The sequence below is a fragment of the Lacerta agilis genome, chromosome 1, assembly GCF_009819535.1.
Source record: "Lacerta agilis isolate rLacAgi1 chromosome 1, rLacAgi1.pri, whole genome shotgun sequence".
NCBI lineage: Eukaryota > Metazoa > Chordata > Lepidosauria > Squamata > Lacertidae > Lacerta > Lacerta agilis.
This window is the reverse complement of record NC_046312.1, coordinates 60,298,979-60,317,281: the sequence shown is the minus strand read 5'-3', so window position 1 is coordinate 60,317,281 and position 18,303 is coordinate 60,298,979. Positions and strand designations below refer to the sequence as shown.

The 18,303-nt window shown below is 42.0% G+C and overlaps 1 protein-coding gene across 1 annotated transcript in view; it reads right to left on the bottom strand.

Moving 5' to 3' along the window:
• Nucleotides 1-18,303, bottom strand: part of ANO3 (anoctamin 3) — a 156,356-nt gene that overhangs the window by 43,034 nt on the left and 95,019 nt on the right. The window contains 9 exon segments of the mRNA XM_033151028.1: nucleotides 3,492-3,516; nucleotides 3,519-3,600; nucleotides 3,602-3,626; nucleotides 5,790-5,802; nucleotides 5,805-5,894; nucleotides 5,897-5,909; nucleotides 9,128-9,183; nucleotides 12,350-12,456; nucleotides 13,668-13,799. Coding sequence (XP_033006919.1) covers nucleotides 3,492-3,516; nucleotides 3,519-3,600; nucleotides 3,602-3,626; nucleotides 5,790-5,802; nucleotides 5,805-5,894; nucleotides 5,897-5,909; nucleotides 9,128-9,183; nucleotides 12,350-12,456; nucleotides 13,668-13,799 — 543 coding nt within the window.

Below are 18,303 nucleotides of genomic sequence, written 5' to 3'. Positions count from 1 at the left end.
GAGGATGATGCCACACATGGGGCAGGATGAAGAGTCCAGATATTCCCAGAGGTTTGGATTGTATCAATCTATGCCTTTGATATTGCCTGGCTGGTGATGATGATTAAAATTTCTCCCAGACCTTTCTACAAAAAACAGAGAAATTTCTCCCAGGTCTTTCTACAAAATCAGATATAGAACAAGAAATATTAAAACCCATGAACTTCCCTTTTTAGCAACTGCTATCAACTGCTAAAGCATGATAATCTTAGTTTTGTTTCTAGACATGAAGCACATATCAACTATCGTGCTTGCCAGTTTAATCACTGATTTATCTGAATACTGCGCTAGATTTGAAACTCCAGTTCCCACAATCTGAAGACTCATAATCAAATCAAAAATTCAGAACTGCTGAAGTGATGTCTAGTTGTGAATATTAATTACCCCTCTGTTACCTGTGCATCATGTTTTGTGAAAGCAAGTTGTGTTATGCAGATTTGTTTTAAAAATCAAGTTCACACAAACCACTAGAGGGAATACTAACTTTACCTAAGTGCCAGCCTGTTACATAACTCTAAGAATTGAGTTGCACTGCTGTATGCTTTTTAAAATACAACCAGCATTAAACCACTGAAAATAGAAGGCTTCAAGGTGTGGGCCAGAATGAAGGAATATCAGTCATGCACTATGTTAACTGTTAAAAAGGAGATGCTTCTAGTTACATCCTCTCCTTCTTCTGGAAAGCAAGAACCTGTCCCCTAAACAAGCTTGTATGAGTACCTTGTATGTGTATCTAGTGCAAAGGGACCTGTATTCTGCAGATGCTCAGAGTCATATATCTCATATGAAGTAATTATATGGGGAAAACGCTGAATGCCCGTTGCTGCATCATGCATTACTACAATATATACAAATGTATAAATAAGAAGACAATTCATGAGTCTGTTGCTGAGTCAAAATCTGTTCTGTATCAAACTTTCCATTGTTCATATTACCCAGGTTGCCATAACTGTAAACAGACTGTGCTGTTCTGTTTCTGTTTTTGGTTGTTATGTATATGGGCTTAAAGCCGAAATAAAGTGAGTTGAGTTGAGTTGAGTTGAGTACCCAGGTTGCAAGCTACAAGGCACATAACATGTCTGCAAATATAACAAAATTGAGTTGTTAATTGCTTTAACTGATTTTTCTGTTAACGGTGTCTTTTTGGGGACCCAGGTGGCGCTGTGGGTTAAACCACAGAGTCTAGGCTTGCTGATCAGAAGGTCGGCGGTTCGAATCCCTGCCACGGGTGAGCCTCCCGTTGCTCGGTCCCAGCTCCTGCCCACCTAGCAGTTCGAAAGCACATCAAAGTGCAAGTAGATAAATAGGGACCGCTCCAGCGGGAAGGTAAACGGCGTTTCGTGCGCTGCTCTGGTTCGCCAGAAGCGGCTTTGTCATGCTGGCCACATGACCCGGAAGCTGTCTGTGGACAAACGCCGGCTCCCTGGCCTATAAAGCGAGATGAGCGCCGCAACCCCAGAGTCGGACACGACTGGCCTGATGGTCAGGGGTCCCTTTACCTTTACTTTATGTTGTATTTTATGGTGCCATGTACAATATGGTATTTTATGTGTAGCCCATCATGGGATCATGAATAACAAATGATAGGATAGAAGTGGAAATAGATAACAAACAAAGCAACCCCAGTCCTGGCCTCCTGCACTTAAAATGGGTTTCTGATTACACTAACTCTGGTAAGGCCCTGCCTAGCAAATGTTATATTTTGTGGACAAACAGATGAAGCCATTATGTGTTTCCTGCTGGCAGGGGGTTGGACTGGATGGCCCTTGTGGTCTCTTCCAACTCCATGATTCTATGACACACTCAGCTCATTTTTCATACACAAGCCAATTTGGGGAGCCATGTGAGGAGAGGCCCCATTGCACACATAGATGTATTTGCACAGGGCTTCTACGGATGAGCCTCTTTAGCTGAACCCCACCCACAGTTTTGATTATCAAAAGGCTTTAACAAATGTTTGTTTATTTATTTGTTAAGATCCCATTTTCCCTCATAATGATGCCTACTGGAATGAGATTTCTTCCCGAGAATATTTTTGTGGGTTTGCCATCTGTTTACTATCAATAAGACTGTTTTGTGGTTTGGCCTTGAGGCAATGGTGGATCAATGTCAAGGACAGTAGAGGGTTAATGGGATCAGGAGGGTTGCTCAGTCAAACCTACTGGCCAGGCCTGGGGTTACCTTCCATTTGTTAGGGAAAGATCTTGTCTAAATGGCCTTTGGATTCTTTAATAACAGGCACGACCTATCGAAACATCTGGAGAAAATTATTGGGTCAGAGACTTTAATGTGCATCATAAACTTGTTCTAAGTAATGGTTCTAATTTCAAACAGCTGTTATGCTTTTTTCCAAGAAATAACAGACTAGCTGCTGTTTGTTGTCTGCTGTGTTTTAATTAAGTTTATTACATGTGAAAAAAACAGTATATTATATTCTTTAAAAAGAATATGACATTAGAAGGTTTTGGACAGTTCTGCTTGGGGTGGGGGCATGATTTACTTCCCCCATCCAACCTAAGAGCTCTGTGTTTGTATGCAGTGAAGTCACTGAATCATTAGAACTTTGGCTTGTGCAACAGAAACCCCCCCCCATCCCTTCACAAACCCCAAATTTCCTCAGGGTTTTTCCCAAACCTCCGGAGCAATGTTGTTGGTTTTTATTTTATTGGGGACACACACACACCAAAACAGCATCTCAGCATTGATTTCTTCCTTGCTCCCTTGTAATTCATAACATTGTCACATTGTGCTTTCCCTCAACTTCTCTCTACATCATTGGCTGTTGCCAAAGGGGGTAAGAGAATGTACATAGTGATGGCAGCACAGCACAAGGTAATTGAGGCAAGACAACATTATGATGCACAGGTCAGAATGGGGAGATTTTAGTTGCATTGTCATGTTTTATTTTATGGTCATCATAGAATAAAATTTTCAGCATAGAGAGAGTCATTTTGTCCCCACGCCCATCACTTTGATGTAAATGCTTATCTAAGGAAGGAAAGTGGCTCGTACCAGAATGTTATTTCATTTTTAATTACTGTGAAGTGGATCTGCTGCATTTCAAAATAATCCTTCGAAAGCAAACAGAATCTGGACTGAAGATGATGATAATTTATTATTTGTACCCCGCTCATCTGGCTGGGTCTCCCCAGCACTCTGGGGGGCTTCCAACAAATATTAAAATACATTAAAATATCACAGATTAAAAACTTCCCTAAACAGGGCACACACTAAAGCATCATGCACACACCAAACACATTAGGCCCGGTACGAAAAACCCACTTTGTGATTCTTCCATATGATAGGCAGCAGAGTGGGGCTTAGGCCAATTTGCATTATTTCATGATCCATTTCAACAGCTACTTTTGATAGGGCTTGAGAGCTGCCAGCTCATAGTGACAGAGCATGCTGTGTTATGATTTTATAAAATGGGACATCCCCACACCTCTTACCTTACTTGGCTGGAATCCATGGTAATAATCCATAAAGGAAAACAAACAGCCCAACAAGTGCAGCAGGAATGAGCATCCCAGTATACCATCCCAGCCAAGCGAAATAAAGGGCCAATTTTCTCTCCAAAATACCGCCTGAGGAAGAAAAAGGTAAATATACAATATGCTAAATGAATGCCAATGCCAACCTTGGCAACAGAGCATTCACCTTAAGTGGAAGTGGAACTACTCTCAGTTGGGATGGAATTGGTTAGAAATGGGTTTGGCGAACCCATTTTAATTTCACTTCAACATATATTTGAAGGTCACTGATTGCATTCTAGGTCAACTTTCCCAATCTGGTGCTGGCCAGATGTTTTGGACTACAATTTACCTAGTCCCAGCAGCTGAGTAATAGTCAAGGGCAATGGGAGTTGTAGTCAAATGGGAGTTCATCACAGTGGTAAAACCTGTTCTGGACCATACATATTTTTTATTTAACATAGTCAGGCACAACTAGAGTCCTGTCTGCTTCAGAAGAATGGCCATTGTAGAGACTCTTGCAGCAGGGAGTATTGTTGCTGTCACTGACTACAGGTTTAAAAAGTACATATGGATGCAACACTAAACCATAGTCTAACATGGCATGAACAAAACTCTGCAGTAAAATTGGCCCTGCAAATAGGCAGAGTGAGGAGGTCACCTTGGGGCAGCTGATTTTGGTAGTCATAAAAGGGAAGCCAATTGTTAGTTATTATGTTATTATGATTGTATTTTTGTGGGACTTCGTTGCTGAAATGACTTGACCTTACCTGAGTACTAGACACTTTGACTTGCTGTTCTGCTCTGGCAGCAAAATGTTTTAGGCCAACCTTGCTCTGTGGTTGTTGTTTCTTTCAGTTTTGCTTCTGATTTTGCTTAACTGCAATTTCTTGCATTGATGTGTTAATGTTAACCATAGTTGTGTCAAAACTTTAACCTTTGGATTTTGAAACTGGCTTGTTTCAAAACAACAACCCATAGTTTACCATAGTTTTAGCTTAAAACACTAAACGCAGTTAATGGAAAACAGAAGAGAAACTTTCAAAATCCTCCTGAGATGCTACAGGAGAAGAGGGGATGGGGGAAATGCATGAAACACTGGTTTGCTTGGCTTGTTCATGTCACATTAAGCAATGGTTTAGCCAGATGTCAAAATGCAGCCAGTGTCTCGGATATGGCCCCTTCCACACGTGTCAATAAGTAGATCTGGTAACACCAGTAGCAGTGGCATGGTGGGGTGGCAGCACTCACCTGACCACTGGGTTGTTGCATGGCTGCTGCTTATCAGAAGGGAGAGGGAAAGGGAGAGTGGTGGCAAAGTTGGCACATTATAAATGGACTTGCACAGCCAATTCAGTGTGATTGCACTACTGTATTTGCACTATTGTATTTATTTGCAGATGCATGCTAAATTATTACCCTATGTTTTCTGAATACAGCATGCATTTCATCAGAACTAAGAACAAATAAAAGATTTTTAAAAATCAATTTATACACTACTTAAAGCAGAGATGGAGAACTTTTCTCAGGCTGAGAGCTGGATTCCATAAATCATCCGGAGGTCACACTCAAGAGGGAAAAGTGTGTGGCACAAGAAATGTCTACCTACACAGGCCACATTTCACTGCACAAAAGTCAGAGGTTTAATTTTTACATATACAGGGCCGTCTTACCATAGGCACTAGAGGTGTGGGGCACCTGGGTGCTGGGCTCTCAGGGGCACCAGGCTGAGAGTCCGGGCCCCAAACGTTGAGTCTGGGGAAGAGCCTGCCCGTCAGTGGAGTGCCGCGGTGGGTTCTTTTGCGCCATGAGTTCGGGGGTGACCGAGCCAGCGAGATGCTGAGGCGGCCGGCTGGCTCCGCCCTCCTGCATGCCTGGGACTGGGCAACCTGGGTGAGGGGTGCGCTGAGTGGATCTTTGCAACACAGCGCTGCATATGCTTAAGATACCCCCTCCATCCTCTATCTAGGAAAGGAAGGGACACTACTACAGTTCAAAGACACATTCCAGTCAGGCAAAAAACACTAGAGAGTGTAGAACACTATTGGTGAGGGGTGTGGCCTAAGGACAAGGGGTGTGGCCAAGGGAGTGTCCCAAGGGCCAGATAACAGTGGCACGATGGGATGCATTCAGTCCCTGGAACAGAGGTACCAACCAATTTAAAACACTAGGCTGATATAAGGAGACTGTTCATAGCAGAATGTTCATTGGAACATCATTCAGCCTTCCTCCCTTTTCATGGGACTAAGCCAAAGTTCTGCTGTATTCTCGGAGTACCTGATCAAATCCAAGGCTGGTACTTATACCACATTCCCCACCGTGCCCAGCGCTCATATAACAGATGTCGATGATTCTGGGCTCCGTGAGTTTTGATGGGATGCTGCTCTTGTGACTTCCCTGGAAGACAGATAGTGGAGGGGGGGATTGTTATGTGCTTATACAAAAGAAAAGGGTTCTTATAAGAAATTAAGAAAAACATTAAAACAACATTTCTAATGGAACAGGACAGTTGCTCCATGTATTACTAAACAATGCTGAAGAGTACAGTCTGAGCATACTCTGCTCAAGCTGATGTAATTATAAACATCTCCACAGAAGGAAACATTATTTTGGAACAAAAACAGAGAGAGGTCCTTCTGGAAGTGTTTTGGTCTTGACAGTATAGAACTGAAGTACTTTCCATCTGGAAGATACTATCCATTATTAATGCAAGTATATGGTACATTTACGTACAAAGTACACAATTGTTACATTCATCCTCACAATAATCCCCATGTTTAAAAATATGAGGGGAAAGAAAAGCAGTGTGTGTGGCATAAAGTTATTGTATTGTAATGATATTGCTTGTCCCAATATTGAATTTCAATTAATTATTATTTTTAAAAATACTTGTTTTTTTCTAGTGGAAATTGCTACCGTTTGTGCAATGTGGGGCATCCAATTTATGCAGACTGCAGTCCACCCCCCACCCCCATCCCCCTGAAAGCTGCTCTTGAGGATTGGTGGAAAGTTTTGACTGCAGTTGGGGACTGACATAAATTGGGGGCCCACCTTATGTGAATGGGAGCACTTCCCACTAGCATAAAGCCACTGCTGAGAACAAATACCATTGCATTTACACACATATATAATAGCAGCAGCAGGAGCAGCAGCAATGATGATGATGATGATGATGATGATGATGAAAAGTCCAAAAGGTTTCCCCCCCCTCTCACATACACATTCAGCTGAATGCACTTAGAATCCCACCTCTGAATGAGAAACATACACAACAAAGATTCAGCATTGCAGTGAGGATTCTAACCATGCTCAGCCAAACACCCATCTTCTAAGCTTCCTGCTTGACTTGAAAGGCTGATTTGTCATGGAAGATGCAGGTATGGGACTTTGTGGTGGGACTTGCTGTCCTACAGGCTGATGCCCTGAGCAGAACTTGACTGCAGGGAGGTGAAATAACATACAGTGGTGCCTCGCTAGACGAAAATAATTCGTTCTGTGAGTATTTTTCGCCTAGCGATTTTTTCGTCTAGCGAAGCACCAATGCAAACCTCGGTTTTCGCTAGACGGAAAAAATTTTCGTCTTGCGGGGCAGCCTTCCGCGAATGCCTTCGTCTAGCGAGTTTTTCGTCTAGCGAGGCATTCGTTCTAGCGGGGCACCACTGTATTCCATTGTTTTATACTGTGCTAATGTAAAACACCACTTAGATCCTCTTCCAAGTTTTGGGGTGCATAGAAATTTTTTTAATCAAAAAAATATAGTATAGTACAGTGGTGCCTCGCAAGACGAAATTAATTCGTTCCGCGAGTGTTGTCGTATAGCGGAAATTTTGTCTTGCGAAGCACGGTCGGAGGAAGCGCGGTTTACGGGGGGGGGGGATCGCAAATGTTTCATTTTGCGAGTCACAGCCATAGGAAAAATCGTCTTGCAGGTCACCCTTTCGTTAGCGAGTGCCTTTCGTCTAGCGAGTTTTTCGTCTAGCGAGGCACCACTGTATAGTATAGTATAGTATAGTATAGGACAGTGGTGCCCCACTAGACGAAAATAATTTGTTCTGCGAGTATCTTCATCTAGCGGTTTTTTTTCGTCTAGCGACAGCACCAATACAAAGTAGTGGTTTTCGCGCAACGAAATTTTTTCCCCCGTCTTGCGAGGCAGCCTCATAGACTTTTCATCTTGCGGGGCAGCCTTCCACTAGCGAATGCCTTCGTCTAGCGAGTTTTTCGTTCTAGCGAGGCATTCGTCTAGTGGGGCACCACTGTATAGCATAGTATAGCATAATATCATAATATAATAATAATATGTTGTTGTTGTTGTTGTTCAGTCGTGTCCAACTCTTCGTGACCACATGGACCAGAGCACGCCAGGCAGTTTTGCCAAACTCATGCTAGTTGGTTCGAGAACACTATCCAACCATCTCATCCTCTGTCATCCCTTCTGCTTGTGCCCTCAATCCTTCCCAACATCAGGGCCTTTTCTAGGGAGTCTTCTCTTCTCATGAGGAGGCAAAAGTACTGGAGCCTCAACATTCAGGATATGTCCTTCCAGTGAGCACTAAGGGCGATTTCTTTAAGGATGAATAGGTTTGATCTTCTTGCAGTCCATGGGACTCTCAAGAGTCTCCTCCAGCACCATAATTCAAAGCATCAATTCTTTGGCGACCAGTCTTCTTTATGGTTCAGCTCTCACTTCCATACATTTACTACTGGGGAAAACCATAGCTTTAACTATACGGACCTTTGTCGGCAAGGTGATGTCTCTGCTTTTTAAGATGCTGTCTAGGTTTGTCATTGCTTTCCTCCCAAGAAGCAGGCGTCTTTTAATTTCATGAGTGCTGTCACGATAATATAATATATATAATATAATATAATATATAATATAATCTATAATATAATATAATATAATATAATATAATATAATATAATATAATATAATATAATATAATATAATATAATATAATATAATTACAGTATGCTACCTATGACTATCTGCTTTCCAGAAAACAAAGTTCCTATTGCCCTATGGCATGGACTTTTTTCAGCCAGGAGGCCACAGTCCCTTTTGGGCAAACTTACAGGAGTCAAAGGCATATCAGACAGAGCAATGAATTCAGATATCACCTTTGTACTGTAGGCTAGCTTCCACACATACACACAGTTCTCTTATCCTCCATCCTCCAATGCAAGAGTTTGAGAACACATCCCAGCCAGGCAACAAACAAACAATAAAACCTCAAGGAGAGTGCAAAGCAGGGCCAAGAAGGACTGAGTCTGGGAAAGTTGCATGTCCTGGGGTGGATAAAGGGGCTTGGAGGGCCATATGCAGCATCTGGACCTGAGGCTCCCCCTTGGTTGTGGGTGTTGTGCCTTAGGCTAGAACCTTGTGCTCATGAATAAACATGCTTTGGATGAGATGCAAGCTATGCAACAAGTGACATTTAGCGCAACAAAATACTACATAATGAAGAAAGTTTGAAGAAGAGGACCTCAGAGAAGACTGATGGAGCGGAGAAACAGAAATACCTGAGAGCAAATTTACATTTCATTTGAGGACTGCAGGAGGTTAACGCAAACTTAGAATGAACATACCATACTCAAAGCACTACTACTTAATCTACCTCATGAGGTGGAAATGCAGCTTCGTAAGTTCCGTTGCTGAGTAATCTGTTAATGCCTAGGGAATGAAGAAGAAGACAATAACACAACTTAGAAATCAGGTTCCTCAACACAAGTGCTAACATCATCCACCTTTTCCCCTGACCCTTCTGCATCTGTTCATGAGAAAAGAAATCAAATCTGAAAATAATGAAAAGGGGAGAGGAATTTCAATGACGTTTTCCACGGGCAATTTTGTTATTGTGTTTATTTCCAAGGTAGCCAAGGAGTGTATATGTGTGTCCTTTGAGTAGTCTTTCTTCCATTCTACACATCATATATCTCATGGTCTGCACTCTGTGGTCTTCCTGAATGCCTGTGCCTGCCCCAAAAATTTCTCCTCAACTGGGATTTAGAGTCAGCATAGGAAGGGAGGGAGGCTGCTTGCTCTAGTTATGATGGTTCCCATAAACTAGCTGTTTCAGTTTATGTTTATGTTTAAGAGGACATCTTACTTAATGGTTATCTGTGCTGCTCCAAAATGTGGATTTTGTTAACTATATTTCTGCATTTCATTTGTGATATTTTTAGCTGGCTGTAAAACCACTTGGAGATTTTCTTTAAAATATGTAGTAGTATATAAATTTCCATATTAAGAATATTTTCTGACTTTGTTCATGTTTCCACAATGCCCAGTCCCCCCCCTTTTTTCTGTCTGCTGCTTCTTTTTTTCCGGATAGGTTCAGGGGCGGAGGAAGGGGGTGCGGTGGGGGACGGACAGCCCTGGGTGTCACCACTGAGGGGGTGACAAAATGCTGGGTGGCACTCACTGCGGGGCCTGCAGCGCGCCCAAGCCACGCGTCTCTCCTGGGAGTGATGTGGTGGCTTGGGCACCCGCAGGCTCTGTGCTGCCCCAAATGGTCTGCCCGCCACCTCCCCCTCTGCTGTAGGGTGGCTGAGTGGGAGACCGACTCCTCGGAGGCCCTGTGGAGCATCCTGTCCCAGCTTGCCCAGCCCTGCGGGCAGCTGGCCCTGCCCCCACAGGCAGCTGGAGATGCACCCATGGGTGGCTGGTCCCACCCCTGGGTGCAGGGCACACGTGCCACCCCAGGTGCTCGACTGGCTTGCTCTGCTGCTGGATAGGTTTACCCTGCTGACAAGCACCTGGGTATGGAATGAATCACAACACACACACACCAATTTTGATGCCACCACACAAAGGCCTCAAGTGGGCCTATTGCACTGTAAAATCTTCAGTGCACACTTGTGCATATGCACCAGGGTTTCTCTGTGTGTTTTTGTATCTTACAAAAAAGGAATCCTGATGTGACAGGGTGGTGGATTCCATGTTCTTTTGTTGGTTGCCAACAGGCCAATTTAGACAGATTTTTACATTTTACAGGAAATGTCCAAGGTGTGTGTGGTTTTTTTGGAGGGTGGGAGGCTCGGGTTTGGGCCGCTCAGACTCGGGCTGCTCTGCATGCCGTGGCCTCTTTCCCTGGCTCAGGCTAGCAGCAGCTCGGGCTACCTCTTTTTTTTTGCTCTTCAAAATATGCCAACCCTAATTCTAGTTCTCCTTAAGCTGAAACGATGAACCAATTCAAAAATCATTATACGCAAGGCTAATGATGTTTCAAGTCAAGTCGGCAAGTTCCTCCAAGCAGATAAAAGCTCTTTGCTCTTCTGCTTCTCATCTAGTCGTTTGCTAATATGGTTACTGTCAAAAGCTATGAGGCGTGGATCAGTTCATTGCTTGTTGGGCTCAAGTCTGAGTTTCAAAGTCCTAGATTAAAAAATGCTGCTCACAATAAACCTACGGCTCCTACCCTAGGGCAGAGGATGCTGTCCTTTATATCCCCAAATGCTCACTTTATAAGGATCCCCACGGAATCCCCACAGCTTTAGTTGCAGGAAGAACTTTGTTTCCCCCGGTGAGTTGATATACTATTTCCAGTTTCATAATGAAAGTGATGTTGCTTTGTGTGTATCTTTATTTGTGCTAGCATGTAGGAAAATAAGAACTTGTGGCACAACTGAACGTTTTGGGGGGAGGTTCTTGCTCTGTTTTGTTATGGTTGATAAGCGGAACAACTACAGTCTTTGTGTCCCTAACTAAATACGTTATTTGCATCCCTAATCAAAAATAAGTTCCAAAATAATTATAGTGGGCTGGCTATAAAGAAGACTGAGTGCAGGATGAGGAAATTAAAAGAACTGGATGTAGATACCTTGCACGAGTATAAGGGCCTCTTCACAAGTGCAAAACACCTTTGGATTCAAGCCTTTATTAACCATCTTTGTCAAATTGACAACCATTGTTTGTTTTCTATGAACTTCTAGGGTTGCCATATGTCCAGAATTTCCTGGACATACCCGGAATACTGCAGTCGGAAGCAGCGTCTGGGCAGAAATCGGTAAAATGTCTGGGAAAATCTGGATGTGTGGCAACCGATGTTGGCAGTGTCTTTTTTTGCTGATTTTCCTTTAAAAAATAGCTGGATTTGTGAATTTGCCCAAAAGCTCAACTACTTTGCCCCCGCCCCCCAAAGCTCAACAACTATTTGAAACATGGCAACCCTATGTGAAGAATCTTAGGGATGCCTCTTCCTCCAGGAGGAATTCAAGCACATGCCAAGCTTTAGGTTTGCATAGTTAATGTTGATTAAGGGACTCTGCTGTCATAGCACAATAAATCTGCTTTTTAGAAAGAATTCGGCTAGATCTTGATACATCAAAAAAGCATTTCCATTTAAAGCATTGTAAATTTAAACAGGGAAATCAGGTAGAGAAAAACAGGACTCCACATCGCCATCTGGTGAGAGAATGTTATATGGCACATACAATGCATATAAATCACTTTTTCTTTACCAGTCCTTAGTCTTTGCATGGTTTGGATAGTGATGGGGAAATGCATTGAAAAATACAGGATGACTGACAGACTAATTAACGCAAACACCTTACAAGCAAATGAGAATGAATGCTTATTGTCCTGTAACAAACAAATCAGAAGAAATGTGCAAAAAAAGGCTGGATATAATCTAATATCTGCATAAGCATTGTGCAAGCAAAATTGGATGAATGCTTAAGAAAGTGATCATTTGGAGGGTCCCCAGGTGAAAATTCCATGAGGTCTTCTCCAATTGGATGTAATCTATATTTTAGTTTAGATATTCACTCAATAATGTTGGCCGGCAGAGCATATGTTGCTAACAACAAGCAGTCTTAATACCCAAGTGGAATTATACCCATTTTTGATTTCCCATCTTCATACTTCGTTCTCTGCAGCATATGGTGTACTATTCTGCTTCTCGTGGAGTTGCTGAAGAAACTGTCTTTGTTGTTTATTGTAAAACTGTGGAAGAGATAGTTGATGCTGATTAATTTTCAAAGCAGCTGTCAAAATATCACCATGCAATATATCTCACAATGAATAAAATAGCTCCACACCTTAAATACAAGCGCGGGCACCTGAGACTTTGATTTTCTGCCATTCAAATGTCTGTCAGTAAAGTTCAGCTTCTCCTTTGCCTTTTGGGTTCACCTGCTGTCCTGTTTCCACAGCAGTTGCCCTTCCCAATACCACTCCCCAGCTAGGTTTCCCTTCTGCTGTTGCAGCAGCACTTCTTGTGCCAGAAACATTTCCCGCCCTGGATTGGTTTGGATGCCATACAGTTAATGGTGAATTTTCCATCCCATGATTTTCAAATAATCAACTCCAATGTAGTTCAGAACCTAAGCTTGGCTGCAATCTTATACCCACTTACCTGGTATTAAGACCCACTGAATTCAGTGGGACTTACTTCTGAACAGACACAATTAACGTGTTTCTTTAAAAAATGACACGTATTAAGATCTTATTTATATTACTTGAATTGTTCAACTTGTAGTTCCCTCTAGTTAAATGAATACCGAAAAGCAAATCCATGAGTGTCAGGTGACTTCAACAGTTCAAGGATCTCATTGCCCCATTTAAAATGTGAACAACTAAAACCTGAAACATTTTAATTTCTGCAAGTAGTGCAATTCAAGTAATCTTCAAGCTGGTCCTGAGACAATAAGCTTCCAAAACTTTATGTACACAAAACACTATAGGGTATTTTGCTGACCTGCTAATGTCCAATTGTATGGCCCTGCACCAGTGAGATTTCCCTCTTGAGTCACAAAATTCATGAATGTGAGATTTATGGTTTTAATCAGGAACATTCAATTGTGATTCTGCTTTATGAAACAAAAATGCAGCATTTGTGATGCTGGCCCTTAGGATTTCAAAGTAGTTCATACATTTTGAATTTAGTATTGTTGCTCTTAGAATACTGCAAAATGACCCTGGAGAAAAGAAAGCCAGTCTAGGGGATGGTACTGGTGCCTGACCCTACGTTGCTAAAGGTTTATCGCTAGAAGATATCACTTAACATAGATGTCAGGATTTCTAGAATATAAATACCATTTAGTTTTGACATCAGCCATCTGTTAATGATGATTGATGTTATGTCACCTGCTGAGGAAAAGTGAAATATTAATCAGGGTGTCTTATGAATATACACATATGGGTCCCCCACTTACTGATGTATGCGTGCGCGACTGAAGGGCGCCGTATAGCAATCTGTTTCTTCCAGGTCAGGAAGTGCTTCTTTGTCAAGTTTCATTGGATTTCTGGGCAACCAGCTCTTCAGTTCCCTCATATTCCTCTGCAAACTGGAACATTGGGGTGAAAAAATGACTTCATTCCCTTGCATGCACTTTGCCTAGAGATTTCGCTACATACTACCCAGCAATGGGAGGGCTGTACTAGAACAGAAAACAAAGAAGATGAAGGTACACCTTCTTTATAATGTCCTCCTCTTCAAAAGATGAATAAAAAATAGCTGCATAACCAGGGGATAAAAAAGGATCATAGGAAGTTGTTGTGTACCAATTCAGACTGTTGAGTCCATCTAACTCATCTAACTCACTATAGTCTACACTGACTGGTAGTGGCTGTCCAGGGTTTCAGGCAGGAGTCTCTCCCAAACCTACCTGGATATGCTGGGGATGCAACATGAGACTCATGTGCTTGCAAGGCAGTTGCTCTAACACTGATATGTGTTCCTTCCCCTTCCTCTGGCTGGGGGGAAAAATGGAATGGAATGGCCCACATGGATTGATTTAGAGAAGAGATAAGGAATCTCTGACAGCCCCTGATGTTTTTTCACTCACAACTCCCTTGTGTGCCAGTCAGCAAATCCAATGGTCAGAGAGTCTGAGAGTTGTAGTCCAGCAATATCTGGAGGTACAGAGCTCCTCTCACATAACTCATGGGTTGCCATTCAGTCTGAGGTGAAATATACAATGAGGCCTCACAAATATAATACAGTAGCTGTGTTTCCATTATACCTGTTCACTAAACATCCCACTCCAACCTGTATTTGTAAGCTGCAGTAGAATTAATATGTAGGGCCTGTGACAAAACATTGTAGCAAAATAAAAATAGAGCCATCTGCATTTTACATTCTTTGACTCTATTTGGTTTGTTAGTAATATGTCTCTCCACAAGACAGGACATTAGACTAGATCTATCCGGGCTCTTCTTATGGTATTTATTTGAAATATTTCTAAGCCACCTGTTGACCAAAGTCTCTCCTGGGTGGTTTACAAAAATCAATAAAATATACAAATGCAATGCATAAAACAATTTCTCTCTAAATAGTGCTCTTCTATTGAGGGCCAAATTACAGGCCTCTTGAAGTGTTATGAAGAGGAACCACAGGTTTGGCCTGCCCCTGCACCACAGAGCTCCATTGGATGCTCTCATGTTCAACTGTTGGTGCTGCTTCTGAAGTGGAGATGCACTGTGGGTGTTGAGAGATAAGAGCATCTAGAACGGTGGACCATCTAGTCCAGCATCTTGTTCCAACAGTGGGAAATCAGGAACCGATGGGAAACCTGCAAACATGATCTGAATTCGAGCCTTCTCCCCTCCTGTGGTTTCCAGCAACTAGTATTCAGAAGCATTGCCATCGATCATTTTGGTAGCCTTTTCTGAACCTTTCCCCAACTCTACAGTACAGCAAGCCCACAACTTAAAAAAAGGTAAAGGGGCCCCTGACCATCAGGTCCAGTCGTGTCCGACTCTGGGGTTGCGGCGCTCATCTCGCTCTATCACACATTTAACTCCTGCATATTCAGCTTTATGCACTTGGCAAATTAAAATATTAAAATGAAATAAAAAGGGGAGCGTGGGCTTCCAGGAAGAAAGCCTTGAGCAATCCCACCTGCGCACTGAACTCAATATGTTTGGACTACATGCAAATTTGGCTTTCGGTGCCATCTCCTGAACGCAACCCCCGTGTAAGTTGCGGTCTTACTGCATGGTTTTTATTGTGGTTAGTAGCCAGTAATAATCTTATCCTCCTTGAATCTGTGTAATCTTCTTTTTAAACCATTCAAATTAGTGGCCGTCACTGCCTCCTGTGGGAGTGATTTCCATGGTTTAATTATGTGCTGCACGAAAAAAAAGTACTTTCATCTGTCCTGACTCTTTCAACATTCAGTTTTATTGGACGCCCACAAGTTATGAGAGAGGGAGAAAAACTTTTGTCTACCCACTACCTCCATGTCATGCATAATTTCCACTCTTACTCACCTTTTCTCAGAACTAAAAACTCTCAAAATGCTGCAAACTTTTCCCAGAGTCGCTTCAGCCCCTTGATCATTTTGATAGCCTTTTCTGAACCTTTTCCCGACTTTACAGTACAGCAGGCCCACAATTTGCACACATTTAACTCCTGCATATTCAGCTTTACGCACTTGGCAAATTAAAATATTAGAATGAAATAAAAAGGGGGGCGTGGGTATCCAGGAAGAAAACCTTGAGCAATCCCACCTGCCCACTGAACCCAATACGTTTGGACTACATGCAAATTTGGATTTTGGTGCCATCTCCTGAACACAACCCCCGTGTAAGTTGCGGGCTTACTGTATGGTTTTTGAGGTAAAGCAAAGGCCAGAATGGTAAACGGTATCCCAAATGCAGTCACACAATTGGGCGGTTTAATTTTCCATTCCTTTCCAATTATCCCTGGCATAGAATTCGCCTTTTTTCTCAGCTGCTGCACACTCAGTTGCCATCTTCATCAAGCTATCTCGTTCCTAGTCAGTCGCTGCAAGTTCAGACCCCATGGCCATGTATGTGAAATTAAAATTTATTTATTTACTTTGCCCTGATGTGCAACACTTTGCACTTGTTTACACTGAATTGCATTTCTGATCCAGTGTTGGGAAATACACATCCAAGATCAAAGTGCTGGGTGCAGTCACCCAGTAGTGGGAACAATGTGCACAGAGTAAAGGGTGGGGAGAGGGGAGGGATTCAACTCTGTCAGGGGACGTATGCACAGATACCTGCTTCTGCATATATCTTGCCCTCACTCTGTTGGTATTCAGTGCTGCAGTGTCTGAGTCTGCTGTTCGCTTGAACTGTAGACAGTGCTTTTCAACAGAATGGCTTATTTATCTTTATAAGGTACAACTGGCACATCAGTGCAACAAATAAACAGGTAACACTTCTTTGCTGTAATAGGCCATCACTCTTAATAAATTCACTGGGGGTAATGAAAGAAATAATTTCAAATAATGAGGAGTACACCCCAGAAGGACTGAACCAGGCAAAATTTCCATTTAAATACAAAAGGAATGCAATCTTTCACTAAAATCCAATATTTGGTCCTGAAAGTGATCTTATTTGCATTGGCACAAGATGCAATCTACATATCATTAAAATCTTTTCCAAACCCTTATTGAACCCACAGATATTATTGCTCTCTGCATTTCATTTCATGCAATATTGCTCATTGCACCGTATGTTTACTTGTAGACTTAATTTCATAGAATGATTCAGGTATGAATGAATGAATGAATGAATTCAGTTTAACCAGAAGGTCATAACAATCATTTATATATAAAACCAAACCAAACCTAAGAGACCAAAACATGCAGTACTGCATGTGTTGACGAAAAATATGACCAAGATAATTGAAATGTGTGAATGGTAACCATCACAACATACTGCATTAACCATTTAACAAAATTAACTTTTGTTTGTTTGCACTGCTGAAAATTGGTAAACTTTTATAGGCTACAAGATTTCATTATTTGTTTAGGAAGAAATGCAATGTTCTCCTTCACAAAAAACTTAGAAACCTTATGCAGCAAATGGGAAATAGATGTTCTCTAGGACACACTCAATTAATTGTCTTGAGTCTTCGCCACTGAGGCTGCAATTCTGCAGACATGGAGTAACCATGTATGTCGTATTGAATTCAATTGAACTTGCTCCCAAGTAGACAGGGTCAGCCCCATTGAACTCTGCAGGGCTTACCTCTGAGTAGACAAACAAAATTTTACTGTTAGTTCTATTCAGTTATGTTTTAATAGGAGTGCCGTTTTTAATAATAATAATAATAAGAAATTACAGAGAGCTGATGAGAAAAAAGTATTGGCAGATTTATTTATTCTATTACATGGTTTCATGATTCTGTTGTATGTACTATGGTCTCCCTTTAGTAGACTAATAATTAATATTGTTAAATCTTTACCCAAAATAGTAGGCCTTATCTCTCCACAGGCAATGGGGCAACAGAATGAAATGCTGTGGGGAGGAATCATGAGGGTTGCCTCACTTTGTCTAATGTTAGGGCCAGCCCTGGCTGTGCCTTCCATCTTAATGGGAGAGCCACCCAAAGCATTAGTTTTAACACTGGGGAGGGTGGGTGTTGCCAGTGGGAAAGGGGCACTCTGTCTGTCCCTCTGTCTTCCCAAAGATATATTTCTTTGCCTTCAGGCAGTGGAAGTAGGAAATGGTACTTCTTGAGTGCCTTCAAAGGATTTGCACATGCTTGCTTGCACCAAGCCCCATGCCCTTTTGGAGCAAATTTAAGGGTGCGTGAGTTTGCATTGCCATAGGATACAGGGCAAAAAATATTAAAAGCCCTGCTAGGTTCACAAAGTTACAAACATGCTTCTCTTGATCAAGGCCTGTATTCTCAGGTATCTTGAATAGACAGCAGCGTAAATGAAACAAGACACATTAAATTAACTTATAAACAAGATGATTAAGGTGTTTTTTTTGTAAACAGAGCAATAACAAAGTTAACATTTAAAATTAAATTAAAATTTAAAATTCTCATCAAAACCCTCTTCCCAGCTTTCACACCTGACTATT